The sequence below is a fragment of the Hylobates moloch genome, unplaced genomic scaffold (genome assembly GCF_009828535.3).
Source record: "Hylobates moloch isolate HMO894 unplaced genomic scaffold, HMol_V3 SCAFFOLD_8, whole genome shotgun sequence".
Taxonomy (NCBI): Eukaryota; Metazoa; Chordata; class Mammalia; order Primates; family Hylobatidae; genus Hylobates; species Hylobates moloch.
The window spans coordinates 2,915,843-2,932,199 of record NW_026652283.1 but is presented as its reverse complement, the minus strand read 5'-3'; the positions used below and the strand labels follow the sequence as shown (position 1 = coordinate 2,932,199).

Below are 16,357 nucleotides of genomic sequence, written 5' to 3'. Positions count from 1 at the left end.
TTTTTTTTTTTTTTTTTTTGAGCAGAGTCTCGCACTGTCGCGCAGGCTGGAGTGCAGTGGCGCGATCTCAGCTCACTGCAAGCTCCGCCTCCCAGGTTCACGCCATTCTCCTGCCTTAGCCTCCCAAATAGCTGGGACTACAGGCGTCCGGCACCGCGCCCGGCTAATTTTTTGTATTCTTAGTAGAGATGAGGTTTCACCATGTTGGCCAGGATGGTCTCGATCTCCTGACCTCGTGATCCGCCCGCCTTGGCCTCCCAAAGTGCTGGGATTACAGGCATGAGCCACCGCACCGGGCCAAGGAAAATATTTTCTATAGAAAAGGAGTTTTCTGCTGTGGTCTAGAAAAGAGAGGCCAAAGAGCTAGAATTTGATAGGGTTATCCGGTTTGTCCAAGAAAGAGAAATATCTTTTTTTTTTTTTTGAGACAGTCTCGCTCTGTTGCCCAGGCTGGAGTGCAGTGGTGTGATCTCAGCTCACTGCAACCTCTGCCTCCCAGGTTCATGCAATTTTCCTGCCTCAGCCTCCCGAGTAGCTGGGATTACAGGTGCACCCCACCATGCCCAGCTAATTTTTAAACTTTTAATAGAGATGGAGTTTCACCATGTTGGCCAGGCTGGTCTCAAACTCCTGACCTCATTCCCTCTGATTCCTTGCTCACCAATAAGCCTTCTAATTTGAAGTTTAACTTCTTAGGTGTCGTATTCCCAGGAAAAGAGTATCATGAACAGTAGAGATGAATACACACTGAAAGAGTAGAGCTCCCTTTGTAAATTAATAACTTGGGGTTCTGGTTTTAAAACTTACTGGCGTGGGTTTAACTAGTGTGAATTTGTGCCAAAGGACCTGGTTATACCCAGGTTCACTGACAAACTAAGCTCTCAGACTTGTAAAGGGGAGACTAGACCCCTGACCACAGTGTTCCCGCCAAGGTATCTGGGGAAGCCTCTCTCTATCTACTTAAAGACCAATCAAACTCATTTAGACCAATGACTTAAAAAAAAAACAACTGTAGACTCAAACTGTAATCAGGGCCACAGCTACTATACCTCAGTATTGAATAGATCTTACTACTGTCCAAGTTTACAAATAAGAAAAATACCATTAAACATATATGTGCAAGCTGCCATCTTGGTGAAAACCGTCATGCAGTTTGGATGGGGGAGGAGAGAAGTGCTACTTGGGTTTGAATGTAACAATGTCAATTCTTATTTCATTTATATTTTACTTCCCTGAAAACCTAAGAGTGCTTTAAATGAGGCTACATCAACGAAGGACTCATTACCAAGATAGTCAGGGAGCCAGGAAGAAAGCCAAAGCTGATGGTTAGATGCCCTAAATGCAATTAAAATACACTGCCTTCATGATTTTAAGTGTCATATAAACTAAAATTTAATCACCTTTAAATTTCCCAATTATCTTGGGAATTGAACCGTAAAAGAATCTATCTTCCCAAGAATTTAGTAGTATATCTTACTATACTGCCTGGGGCCAAAATATTGAATGGTGATGTCAAAATAAACAATAAGAAACTAAAGGAGATTAGATAGGAGGAAATTTCCATGAAATAACTTTATTCAATAAAATAATAAAGCTCTGACCGGCGCAGTGGCTCATGCCTGTAATCCCAGCACTTTGGGAGGCTGAGGTGGGAGGATCTCTTGAGGTCAGGAGTTCAAGGCCAACATGCTGGAAACCCCACCTCTGCTAAAAATGCAAAAATTAGCTGGATGTGGTGGCACAAGCCTGTAAACCCAGCTACTTGGGAGGCTGAGGCAGGAGAATTGCTTGAACCCGGGAGGCAAAGGTTGCAGTGAGCCAAGATCGCGCCATTGCACTCCAGCCTGAGCAACAGAGCAACCATCTCAAAAATAAATAAAACTTCATTTAAATTAATGATAGTTTAACTAATTCTCAATTTTCCTAGAGAAGGAGTCACCCTAGAGGTGATAGGCTGAGGTTACACTATGACAGTTTTCCAACAGACCAACCAACCACAGAGTACAACCAGCATCAGGCTGGTTGTCTGCGGTCTATTAGTTTGTTTAAAAATAACTAATCTCGGCCGGGCACGGTGGCTCACACCTGTAATCCCAGCACTTTGGGAGGCTGAGGCGGGCAGATCACGAGGTCAAAGGATTGAGACCATCCTGGCCAACATGGTGAAATCCCATCTCTACTAAAAATTAAAAAAATTAGCTGGGCGTGGAGGCATGTGCCTGTAGTCCCAGCTACTCAGAAGGCTGAGAGAGGAGAATCACTTGAACCCGGGAGGTGGAGGTTGCAGTGAGCCTGAGCCGAGATTGCACCATTGCACTCCAGCCTGGCAACAGAACGAGACTGTTTCCAAAAAAAAAAAAAAAACTACTTTAATCTCCCTGCCCACAAAGCAAGATCATAGGAAGACTAAAATTTTTAAACTAGACTTCTTAAAATATCATTCAGTGCAGTGATGACCTCTCATCATACAAACAGAAGAGCAACTCGGCTCAAAGGAACTATGTTGTACTTTAATCCATTTTCATCAGATGAAATAAATGTACTCTACCTAATATGCATCCATGTCAGAAATATCACAGCAAGAATCAGAAAATCCATTCTGGGCTGGGCGCAGTGGCTCACGCCTGTAATCCCAGCACTTTGGGAGGCCGAGGTGGGTGGATCACTTGAGGCCAGGAGTTTGAGACCAGCCTGACAAACGTGGCAAAACCCTGCTTCTACTAAAAATACCAAAAATTAGCCAGGTGTGGTGGCGTTTGTCTGTAGTCCTAGCTACTCGAGAGGCTGAGGCATAAGAATCGCTTGAACCTGGGAGGCAGAGGTTGCAGTGAGCCAAGATCATGCCACTACACTCCAGCCTGGGCAACAGAGCTAGACTCTTGTCTCAAAAAAAAGAAAAGAAAAGAAAATCCCTTCTGCAGCTTGCTAAGGTGCCCACATACCCTGAAAACGACTATCTTGCCAGGTATGGTGGCTCACACCTGTAATCCCAGCACTTTGGGAGACCAAGGTGGGTGGATCACTTGAGGCCAGGAGTTCAAGACCAGCCTGGCCAACATGGTGAAACTCCATCTCTACGAAAAATACAAAAATTAGCCAGGCATGGTGGCGCACTCCTGTAATCCCAGCTACTCTGGAGGCTGAGGCACAAAAATCACATGAATCTGGGAGGCAGAGGTTGCAATGAGCCAAGATTGTGCCACTACACTCCAACCTGGGCAACAGAGAAAGATTTCTCCTCAAAAACAAAAAAGAGTATCCTAGTGAAACTGGTAAAAATAAAAGCAAGATATACTCAACAGGAAAGTATTTCAATAAATGGTGTTGGGATAGCTGGATATCCACATGCTAAAGAATGAAGCTGAATCTCTGTTTCACACTATACACAGCAATTAATTCAAACATACAGTTAGATAGAAGGAATATGTTCTAGTGTTCAGTAGCACAAGAGGGTGACTATAGTTAAGAATAATTTATTGGCTGGGGGTGGTGGCTCATGCCTGTAATCCCCAGCACTTTGGGAGGCCAAGGTGAGCAGATCACCTGAGGTCGGGAGTTCAAGACCAGCCTAACCAACATGGAGAAACCCCGTCTCTACTACAAATACAAAATTAGCTGGGCGTGGTGGCACATGCCTATAATCCCAGCTACTCAGGAGGCTGAGGCAGGAGAATTGCTTGAACCTGGGAGGCAGAGGTTGCAGTGAGCCGAGATTGCGCCATTGTACTCCAGCCTGGGCGACAAGAGCAAAACTCTGTCTCAAAAAAAAAAAAAAAAAAAAAAAAAAAGAATTATTTATTGTATATTTCAAAATAGCTAGAAGATTTGAAATGTTCCCAACACAAAGAAATGATAAATGTTTGAGGTGATGGATACCTTAAATAACGTGATCATTACAATAATTTGATCATTACACATTGTGTGCATGTATCAAATATCATGTGTACCCCATAAATACGTACAATTATTATATATCAGTTTCAAAAGTAAACCAGAGAGGCCGGGCACAGTGGCTCATGCCTGTAATCCCAGCACTTTGGGAGGCCAAAGCAGGCGGATCATGAGGTTAGGAGTTTGAGACCAGCCTGACCAACATGGTGTAACCCGGTCTCTACTAAAAATACAAAAATTAGCCAGGCATGGTGGCGCACGCCTGTAATCTCAGCTACTCAGGAGGCTGAGGCAGGAGAATTGCTTGAACCCGGGAGGCGGAGGTTGCAGTGAGCTGAGATTGTGCCACTACACTCCAGCCTGGGGGACAGAGAAATACTGCATCTCAGAAAAAAATAAATAAATAAAAATAAATAAACCACAGAAAGTGTAAAAGCTAAAACTATAAAACTTGAACAGCCATGATGGCTCATGCCTATAATCCTAGCACTTTGGAAGGCAGAGGAAGGAGGATCACTTGAGGTCACAAGTTTGAGACCAGCCTGGGCAACACTGCATGATCCCATCTCTAAATACAGGAAAAAGAAAAGAAAAAAGAAAAATTAGCCACGTGTGGTGGTGCATGCCTGTAGTCTCAGCTACTTGGGAGGCTGAGGTGGGAGGATCGCTTGAGCCCAGGAGGTCAAGACTTCAGTGAGCTATGACCGTATCACTGCACTGCAGCCTGTGTGACAGAGCAAGACTCTATCTCAAAAAAATAAAAAAACAAAAGGCCACCACACACACACACACACACACACACACACACACACACACACACACAAAACTCCACATAATTAGTCATTAGGGTAATGCAAATCAAAACTACAATGAGATACCACTTCACACCCACTAAAATGGCTCTAAATCACAGACAGACAATAACAAGTGTTGGTAAGAATGTGGAAAAACTAGCTGGGCACAGAGGCAGAGGTTGCAGTGAGCCGAGATCGCACCACTGCACTCCAGCCTGGCGACAGAGGGAGACTGTCTCAAAAGAAGAAAAAAAAAAACGAGTTAAGGGAAGGGAAAGAACAAGATCTACCCTGTGTCTCTAGCACTAAGGCAGGGAGAATGTCCTGGGCACGTGCGAGTCTCCTTCCTTGGGTAGGTATATCCCTTCAGAAGAGGTGAATTAATCATACTATCATATTGTAACGTATCACTATAAATAGCATTTTACAAACTCTACCTGCTCTGATTTCGAATATACCAAGCCACATTCTGACTGCAAACTTCCCACAGAAATTTCTACTGGGAATGTAATGACCAGCTAATTCTCAAATACAGTTCACTAGAAAGTGATTCTCAGATTCAGATTCATCACTTATGAGACTGGCTAATACAAACCAATCCTCAGGAGACTGATTAACTTTGGTTGCTTTTAGCTGTTCTTATCCTACAAAGCTCACGACCAGTGACACTGAACCAAAGGGACACTGCCATAGCAGAATTCCTGAGTCTAATCTAATGTACATCTGGGCAGGGCTTCCCCAGCCTCTGCCACCTCCATTGAGGGTAACTGCTAGGATGTGCCACCGTCACTGATGGGTGTGCACTGTATCCCTTGGGCAGGTTGGCCTACTCTGGACTGTGAAGCTGCACCAAGATACTGCCCACCTGGGATGCCTGGGCTGAACTGTAGCCTGCCCTTCCTCAATATGCCTCCATCTTGGCTTAACTTAGACACTCTTAAGATTCTTTCTAACATTCTATTATTTTATCCAGTCTAACTTCACTCTACAGATGAAATGACTGAGGGCAACTGACTTTAAGAACTTTACCTAAAATCACACAGCTGAATAATGGCAGAGCCAGAACTAGAACCAAATTCTTCTGATTCCCAGCCCATTTTCTTCATTATGTGGTGCCGCCTTTGTTGTTGTTATACACCATTTGAATGCTCAGCTTGCATTTGTGGAAATTCCCTTACCCACTACTGAGTGACTTCCTTCTTAAGCACCTATTGGCATTTCATGGCTCTAACAATATTCTCATACACATTTTTTTTTTTTTTAAAGAGATGCAGGGTGGTGTCTTGCTGTGTTGCCCGGACTGAACTAAAACACTTGAGGTCAAGGGATCCTTCTTCCTAAGCCTCCCAGGCAGCTGGAACTACAGGTGCACACCACCATGCCAGCTTCTCATACATTATTTAACACCAAAATTTATACATCTGATCCAAAGATTTTTTTTTAATTTTGAAAAATTCCTTTGAAACTCCTAGGCATGTGAAAAAAATTCCTATAAATTTTTATGTTCTCTAAATTCACTGACTCGAAAAAAAAAAAAAAAAGGGCTGGGCGCAGTGGCTCACGCCTGTAATCCCAGCACTTTGGGAGGCCGAGGCGGGCGGATCATGAGGTCAGGAGTTCGAGACCATCCTGGCTAACACAGTGAAACCCCGTCTCTAGTAAAAATACAAAAAAAAAAAAAAAAATTAGCCGGGCGTGGTGGTGGGCGCCTGTAGTCCTAGCTACTCGGGAGGCTGAGGCAGGAGAATGGCGTGAACCTGGGAGTTGGAGCTTGCAGTGAGCCAAGACTGCGCCACTGCACTCCAGTCTGGGCGACAGAGTGAGATTCCATCTCAAAAAAAAAAAAAAAAAAAAAATTCACTATCTCTGGAAGATATATTAAAAATCAGTGATAGCCACTGATAAAGAACTGAGCCAAGCAGAGAGAGATGTTTTCATCAAACATCTATCTTATATTATTTGAATTCTTATGTTTTTATTACCTATGTAAAAACATAATTTAAAAAAAACTGTGCTACAAAAAGGCTTACAAAAGTTACAACATTTATACCACATATAGCATTTTCAATGAAAAGAATACAATTACAAAATATTAGGGCCACCTTAAAAAAAAAACTCAGAAAATGTATCTATATACAAAATTTAAAGACTAATGTCTTAGAACATGATTGATAGATGAACCATAGATTTTACCTAATGTTAACAAAGTAGGTACAATTGGGCCTTACGATACTAGGATGCCTTAGAATAAAAACGAATAAAAATAAATCAAAGATCTGTATTTTTGTACCCACTTCTCCCCAAATACAATTTGCTGTGCAACGGAATGCAGAAAATAAAGGGCTCATCACAATTACTGTGATCTCTGCGGGCAGAGGGATAAGTGTGTATGTATATGTGTGTGTGTAACAGAATTTTCTCCAAGATCACAGTAAATTAGTTTGTTTCTTAGTTTTCGGTAATTCCACCTTTAAAATAATTTATTAGGCTAGAAGTCCCATTATTAGTTCCACCAACCACATAACGAAGAGAAGAAAAAACTTTAGAGACATTTAGTCACCTACTGAATCCAGACATCTTGACTGTTAACGATCCTAGCTACAGAATTTGCTGAATTAGAATAGATTTATAGAAAAAAGAGAATATAAATGCAACGTATGTTGGGTATACATTCTAAGCTACCTGAATATGATGATCACAGCATGTAACAACACAAAACCGTTCATTTATTCCTTCCTTTGTTCAAATACTTAATGAAGGATTATTACACGTCCAGCACTGTGCTGAGAATTTCTGATATAATGGTTATCCACAACATGCTTGTCTCCTGTTCTCATAGAGCTTAGTGTAATGGAGAAAACAAACTAAATGTGCCAGCAGCTCTGTGAAGAAAATCGTTCTCTATGCGATGGAGATTTTTTTTTTTTTTTTGAGACGGAGTCTTGCTCTGTCACCAGGCTGGAGTGCAGTGGCGCGATCTCAGCTCACTGCAAGCTCCGCCTCCTGGGTTCACGCCATTCTCCTGCCTCAGCCTCCTGAGTAGCTGGGACTACAGGCGCCCGCCACCATGCCCGGCTAATTTTTTGTATTTTTTAGTAGAGACTGGGTTTCACCATGTTAGCCAGGATGGTCTCGATCTCCTGACCTCATGATCTGCCTGCCTTGGCCTCCCAAAGTGCTGGGATTACAAGCACGAGCCACCTCGACCGGCCATGCGACGGAGATTTTAAAGCAGCACAGCAGCAAGTTCGGATCTGCATTTTAGCGTAAGAACACCATCTTGTAGTTAAGTGAAATTACATCGTAGAGAGGTATTTAAGGTAGCAGAACCAAATTACTACACAGAAATACAATGTTAACGTTCTTTTAATTCCTTGGAAAGAAAGGCACCAAGGAATTTTTGGTGATTGTAAATCCAAGGCCGGTCTTGTTGCTGACATCCTCAAAGCACTTTGGTCTTGCCATAGCCCAGAGCCTTAGTTCAGCAACCACTAACTCCAGACACTGTTTCACAGGTAACCACCTGAGCCTTCTCCTTTCCAGTCTTCTTTCCATAGCCCTGCCAAAGGCTTCAGAGCCAAGACCATCAGCATCACGGTCAGTATAGTTAGCCACCTATTTCAAAAGAGAAGACTCTGCTCACCTGATAATCTAGCTTAGCCTGTCGCATCTTCATCATTTCTTCGTGGAAGACACTGTTAAAAAAAAAAAAAATAAAGCAAGTATATAAAGAGAAAACGCCTTGTCAATTTCATCTTTTTATGCATGTACTCTTTTGGGCTATTTGGAACCAATCGATTCTGCCTTATAGAAGGCATCAGCTTCTAGAGGCTACCCACACTGACTGCAGGAGGACTTCCTACCCTTAACACCACACTTATTCCAGAGGACCTGAGGAGACTGAAATACTCCAACGACAAGAAAAAGATAAAAACACAGACCCCGGCTGGGCGCGGTGGCTCACGCCTGTAATCCCAACACTTTAGGAGGCCGAGGCGGGCGGATCACGAGGTCAGGAGATGGAGACCATCCTGACTAACACGGTGAAATCCTGCCTCTACTAAAAAAAAAAAAAAAAAAAAAAAGAAAAAAAAAGGAAAACACAGACCCCATGCATGCAGGGATTTCCTTTTGTTTTAAACAATGTCTTGGGTACGCATTATGCTCTGAACACAGTGGTAAGCATTTTACATGGTATTACTTTGTTTATTCTTTAAAACAGCCCTATGAACTAGGTACCATTATTTTTCACACTTTGAAGATGAAGAAACAGACTTGAAGAGTCATGCGTAAGGCTAAACAGCAGAAACAGATCCCAATTCTGGTCTCCTTCTGGCATCTAAATTACATCTGAAAAATCAAATATATTTATGTATTTTTTGTAGTTCTAAGATGGGGAAAATTTCACTGTGTATAGCATTTTACTAGAGCCTACTGAATTCCTGAAGATTTGGGCATTTCATTTAACTTACTCAAGTCTGTCATTAGTAACACTTATTATGCCAGTCATCAAAGGAGAGGACTGTAAGTATGGATGAACAAATGACATTTATTGCCACTGAGAGACAGATTTGCTTGAAGTAGGAAAAAAACAATAAAAATGGAATAAAACCAGTCTTCAGCTGATAAACCAAGCCCTTCTGAACATTTAAAAACTCTCTTTGGGCTGGGCACGGTGGCTCACACCTGTAATCCCAGCACTTTGGGAGGTCAAGGCGGGTGGATCACAAGGTCAGGAGTTCGAGACCAGCCTGTCCAACATAGTGAAACCCTGTCTCTATTAAGATACAAAAAATTTGCCCGGTGTGGTGGCCACACCTGTAATCCCAGCTATTCAGGAACTGAGGCAGGAGAATTGCTTGAACCAGGGAGGCGGAGGAAGAGCAAGATCACACCATTGCACTCCAGCCTGGGCGACAGGGTGAGACTATGGCTCAAAACAAACAAACAGAAAAAACAAAAAACCTCTCTCTGAAGCCTTTTCTATTTTTGACAATTTCCTAATTTATGACTTTTATTTTGTGACTCAGCATTCTTGGAAAGGGTGAAGTATGAAATAAGGCATAAATGGTTCTCAATTACCTGGATGATAAATGTTTACTGGGAACTTAGTGCCAGAAAAACTGGAACTACAAGGTGCTATTTAAGAAGACAAATTCCATTACCACAAAGAGAAGCATGGTTTTTGCTACATTTGGGGCAAATATACCAAAGCATTTATGTATGGCTTAATGGTGTGCCACTACATTCCTACATTTTAGAAGGTTCTATGCATCTTACTAATGCATAGCAACTTCGGTTTGCATGCTGTCTCAAAGATTCTTCCTCTTCATCACTTGTGAGGCAGGTTTAACAACCCTCACACAGATGTGCAGGTGCTTTCTGACTTTCTGACATGCCTCTCTATTAATTCACTCATGACCTTTATGTTTAAAAAACAAATAAAAAAACACTGGGTGGTCAATAAATCATCTCTTTTCTCCCAGCTCCAAAGAGGAACAAATAAACAAAAATGTCAGATACAACAGCCTCTGGCCTTGACTTTGTGCCCCACCATGTTTCACCTACATATGTTCCTATGTTTTCTTTAATGTTTTTTATCTGCAGTCATGTATTTTTAAATCCTAAATTTAAAAATCCTTCATTAATATAGTGTGACAAAAAAAAGATAAAAACAAAACTAGAGTGCTAGAACATTACAGGTATTCAGTGTGTATAAGTATAAAAAATTTTTTTTTTTTTTTTGAGACAGACTCTCTCTCCTGCCCAAGCTAGAGTGCAATGGCTTGAACTCATCTCACTGCAACCTCCACCTCCCGGGTTCAAGCCATTCTTGTGCCTCAGCCTCCTGAGTAGCTAGAACTACAGGCATGCACCATCATGCCCAGCTAATTTTTTTTTTTTTTTTGGAGACGGAGTCTCACTCTGTCACCCAGGCTGGAGTGCAGTGGCACAATCTTGGCTCACTGCAACCTCTGCCTTCCAGGTTCAAGCGATTCTCCTGCCTCAACCTTCTGAGTAGCTGGGACTATAGGTGCACGTTGCTACACTCGGCTAATTTTTTGTATTTTTAGTAGAGACGGGGTTTCGCCAGTTAGACAGGATGGTCTCGATCTCCTGACCTCAACCTTGTGATCTGCCCACCTCAGTCTCCCCAAGTGCTGGGATTACAGGTGTGAGGCACCACACCAGGCCAATTTTTGTATTTTTAGTAGAGGTGGGGTTTTGCCATGTTGGCCAGGCTGGTCTTGAACTCCTGACCTCAAGTGATCTGCCTACCTCGGCTTCCCAAAGTGCTGGGATTACAGGCGTGAGCCACTGCACCTGGCCGTGTATCAGTATAAATTTTTTTAAGTTCTGCATAAAATGACGTTATATAGCAAAAGGAGAACTTGGAGAAAAAAGTCCACTGTTATGGACTAGTATTTTCATTTTTTAAAATTTATTATTTATTTATTTACTTATTTTGAGATGAAGGGCTCGCTCTTCTTGCCCAGGCTGGAGTACAATGATGTGATCTTGGCTCGCTGCAACCTCCGCTTCCCAGATTCAAGCGATTCTCCTGCCTCAGCCTCCTCAGCAGCTGGGATTACAGGCGTGTGCCACCACACCCGGCTAATTTTTGTATTTTTAGTAGAGACGGGGTTTCATCATGTTGGCCAGGCTGGTCTCGAACTCCTGACCTCAGGTGATCCACCCGCCTCGGCCTCCCGAAGTGCTGAGATTACAGCCATTTTTTTTTAATTAAAAAAAATTAGGCCAGATGCAGTGGCTCATGCCTGTAATCCCAGAACTTTGGGAGGCCAAGGTGGGTGCATTGCCTGAGCTCAGAAGTTCGAGACCAGCCTGGCCAACATGGTGAAACCCCATCTGTGCTAAAATACAAAAAATTAGCTGGGCGTGGCGGCGGGCACCTGTAATCGCAGCTACTCAGGAAGCTGAGGCAGGAGAATCACTTGAACCCAGGAGGCGGAGGATGCAGTGAGCCAAGATCGCGTCACTGCACCACTCTAGCCTGGATGACAGAGCGGGACTCCGTCTCAAAAAAAAGAAAAAAAAAAGGGCCGGTGGCTCACGCCTGTATTCCCAGCACTTTTGGAGGCCGAGGCCGGCGGATCACGAGGTCAGGAGTTCAAGAGCAGTCTGGCCAACATAGTGAAACCCCATCTCTACTAAAAATACAAAATATTAGCCAGGTATGGTGGTGGGCACCTGTAATCCCAGCTACTTAGGAGACTGAGGCAGGAGAATCGCGTGAACCCGGGAGGCAGAGGTTGCAGTGAGCCAAGATGGCGCCACTGCACTCTAGCCCAGGCGACAGTGCAAGGCTCTCTCACAAAAAAAAAAAAAAAAAAAAAAAATTTTTTTTAGACAGGGTCTGGCTCTGTCACCTGGGCTAGAGTGCAGTGGCAATGACCTTGGCTCACTGCAATCTCCACCATGAACTAGTATTTTCAAACAGCTGCTGCTACAAATCTGCACTCTGTTCTCAACAGTAAACCAAAGGTGTGATGACTTCTGGCATGGGGGAAAACAAATCATTCCCCACCCATGCTAAAACTTCTTCAAAAATGCTAAGTTCTGGCATACGACTAAAGTTTTCAAATGTTTCTCTTAAGGCCTCAAATAGTGAAAAAAACAGGTGTGTCTCTGACAGTACATCTAGATACCACTTGATTCCTTTCATCAAGCCTGGGCAAGCTGAACAGACAATCTGAATAAATAGGGTATAATCAAAGCATTTTGACCTGAACAGAAGAGACAATAAATACATGTTAAGTAACTGTAACATTTACAAGTCTCCTATATATCAAAAGTCACACTTTCCCTGAGTTCTAAGTTTAAATAAATTATAACTTAAAAAGTTATACCTTTAGTTAAATTATAACCTATAAAGACATTTTATAAGGCCGGGTGTGGTGGCTCACGCCTGTAATCCCAACACTTTGGGAGGCTGAGGCGGGTGGATCCCAAGGTCAAGAGATCGAGACCATCCTGGCCAACATGGTGAAACCCCATCTCTACTAAAAATACAAAAATTAGCTGGGCGTGGTGGCGTGTGCCTGTTATCCCAGCTACTCGGGAGGCTGAGGCAAGAGAATTGCTTGAACCTGGGAGGTGGAGGTTGCAGTGAGCCGAGATCACGCCACTGCACTCCAGCCTGGCCACAGAGCGAGACTGTGTCTCAAAAAAAAAAAAAAAGATATTTTATAGACTTATATTCAATCTGAACTAAAATTTCTAGTCTAATCTGGAATATCATCTTAATAAATTTACATTTTTCTGATTTAATTTTTTTTTTTTTTTTTTTTTGAGACAGAATCTCACTCTGTCGTCCAGGCTGGAGTGCAGTGGCACGATCTCAGCTCACTGCAACCTCCACCTCCCAGATTCAAGCAATTCTCCTGCGTCAGCCTCCCAAGTAGCTGGGATAACAGGTGCCTGCCATATTTTTAGTGGAGATGGGGTTTCGCCATGTTGGCCAGGTTCGTCTCAAACTCCTGACTTCAGGTACAGGTGATCTGACCACCTTGGCCTCCCAAAGTGCTGGGATACAGGCATGAGCCGCCATGCCCAGCCTGTGTTAATATTCTCTTTCCTTCATTTTAACTTAGTTATTGAATAGCAAGCCTAACCATAACCAAGCGTGGTTAATAAATCAACACAAAACAGAAAGAATTCCTACAGGAAAAAAAAGTGGAGTAACTCTTTTTCCTCAAAGAAAATTTCCTATTTCCTTGGTACAAACAGGGGAAACCCTAAATACACATCTTGAAGAAACACAGAAACACTCAAGTGTGGCAGATGAGAATGCCCACAGAACACCATTCTCTTGAACTATTCTCCAGTTACCAACCAGTAAAGGCTAAACTGAAGATACCTGCTGGGCATGGTGCCATGAGCCTGTGGTCCCAGCTACTCAGGAGGTTGAGGTAGGAGGAGTGCTTGAGCCCAAGAGTTCAAGGGTGCAGTGAGCTGTGATTATGACCCTGCACAGCAGCCTGAGCAACAGAGCGAGATTCCATCTCAGATAGATATAGGTAAGATAGACAGATAAAATAAAAATTAACTGAAGATAACTACAAGGCCTTACAACACTGCACAGTGTACACAAAGAGAATTTTCTGACAATGTGTCCCATCTCATTCACATTTATGGACACCAAAAAAACCTAGACTAGGAAACAGACATTAGTGGGAAAACTGACAAAATTCAAATAAGGCCTGTGAATTAGTTAACAGTATTGATTCTATATTAATTTCCTGATTTTGATAATGTGGCTATGGTTATATAAGATGTTAACATTAGGCCAGGAACAGTGGCTCACGCTTGTAATCCCAGCACTTTGGGAGGCCAAGAGTTCGAGACCAGCCTGGCCAACACAGTGAAACCCTGTCTCTGCTAAAGATACAAAAATTAGCTGGGCGTGGTGGCGGGCGTCTATAATCCCAGCTACTCAGGAGGCTGAGGCTGGAGAATCACTTGAACCCGGGAGGCAGAGGTTGCAGTGAGCTGAGATCGTGCCACTGCATTCCAGCCTGGACGACAGAGCTAGGCTCCATCTAAAAAAAAAAAAAAAAAGATGTTAACATTAGGGGAAACTTGGTGAAAGGTATAGAGGGATTCTCTAATATATTTGCAAATTTTCTGTAAGTCTAAAATGATTTTTTAAAATCAGGTATAAAAAATATTAGTGATGAATCTAGGTGAAGGGCATAGGTTTATCAACTGTGCTTTCTTGCGACTTTTCAGCAAATTTCAATTTTTTCTTTTCTTTTTCTTTCTTTCTTTTTTGAGATAGAGTCTCGCTCTTGTTGCCCAGGCTGCAGTGCAGTGGTGTGATCTCGGCTCACCGCAACCTCCGCCTCCTGGGTTCAAGCGATTCTCCTGCCTCAGCCTCCCGAGTAGCTGGGATTACAGGCATGCACCACCACGCCTGGCTTATTTTGTATTTTTAGTAGAGACGGGGTTTCTCCCTGTTGGTCAGGCTGGACTTGAACTCCCGACCTCAGGTGATCTACCTGCCTCGGCCTCCCAAAGTGCTGGGATTATAGGCATGAGCCACCACGCCCTGCCAAATTTTTTCAAAATAGAAAAAAAGAAAATACACATTTTCAAAGAGAAAAAAAGAACATATACATTTCAGTAATTTTTTTTCATTGTTGTGGACTGACTACCTTTAAAAATCCCACTGCTACCAGGTGCAGTGGCTCATGCCTGTAATTCCAGAACTTTGGGAGGCTAACGTGGGCAGATCACTTGAGGTCAGGAGTTCGAGACCAGCCTGACCAACATGGTGAAACCCTATCTCTACTAAAAATACAAAAATTAGCCAGGCACTGTGGTCCGCGCCTGTAGTCCCAGCTACTCTGGAGGCTGAGGCAGGACAATCACTTGAACCCAGGAGGTGGAGGTTGCAGTGAGCTGGGATCACGCCATTACACCCCAGCCTAGGCAACAGCGCGAGGTTCTGTCTCAACAACAACAACAAAAAAAAGAATCCCATTGCCCTTTAATCTAGCACCTAAATTATGCTCACACAGTATTTCTAGAGAATGAAGATGGTATGGACAATGAAGAAATTTGCTAAAGTAACAGAGAAACTTCGAGCATACTTTAAAACATTACTCTCCATTGCTAGTCTAGTGCTATACCCAACAGACCACGCTGCCAAGTACTTTGAAGCACTGAATAATGTTACTAATGACCCCCAAGAATCTATGATTATTCGGGACTCTCAACGTTCCTGTCAACTTCTCTCAGCCTGTTAAGAGTAAATTTTTCGAGCTGCCAGTAACACAAAATCTATTGCCACTAAACAATCAAGAGTGTTTCTTGCTGCTTCCTACACTGTGCCAGATAAGGATGCTGTAATCAGCACTCAACTGCAATTTGGCCACTGATGCAGGAGGCTAAACAGGCTCCTTCTGTGGTACTGGAGAGAGTAAACACCATCCTTGCCAGGAAAGCAGCAGGATAAGACTTGCAAAAATAAAGCCTGTGAGCAGCCCGTTGCTTTTCCTGATAGTAACTTGAGTGAAGGCTTCCTTTACTGACTACAGTATTGCTTCAGAACATCACAAGTTGATATTTTTTAGACTTAGAAATTAGATATAGTTATCTTCTTTCATTAATGCAGTAAGTGCTAGTGTGCAGTGATAAAGAGGACAACTTGGCAATTTAGAGAAATTCATAATTGTAAATATTTAGTAATTAGCTGCTGTATGAAGTTAAAATAAATATAATTTACAAAAATTTGGTTCAACTCAACCTATCAGAAATAAATATAGTATGTGTGAGACAAGGAATTACTGCAAAGACACTACACAGGAAAGATAAAGGAAATAAAAGGTTTAACTCAAGAAAACAACTACAAAAAACAATTTTTTATTCTTAAATCTAGTTATTCACGCTTATATGAAGACTAACATCCTTTAGAAGAAAAACTGTAGGGTCGGGCGCGGTGGCTCACGCTTGTAATCCCAGCACTTTGGGAGGCCGAGGCGGGTGGATCACGAGGTCAGGAGGTCGAGACCACGGTGAAACCCCGTCTCTACTAAAAATACAAAAAATTAGCCGGGCGTGGTGGCGGGCGCCTGTAGTCCCAGCTACTCGGAGAGGCTGAGGCGGGAGAATGGTGTGAACCCGGGAGGCGGAGCTTGCAGTGAGCC

At 42.9% G+C, this 16,357-nt stretch overlaps 1 protein-coding gene across 2 annotated transcripts in view; it reads right to left on the bottom strand.

Annotated features, from left to right (window-relative positions):
* Nucleotides 1-16,357, bottom strand: part of TULP3 (TUB like protein 3) — a 54,567-nt gene that overhangs the window by 23,581 nt on the left and 14,629 nt on the right. For both annotated transcript variants that reach the window (XM_032159320.2, XM_032159317.2), the window contains exon 2: nucleotides 8,329-8,380. In XM_032159320.2, coding sequence (XP_032015211.1) covers nucleotides 8,329-8,380 — 52 coding nt within the window. The remainder of the gene's footprint in view (nucleotides 1-8,328; nucleotides 8,381-16,357) is intronic.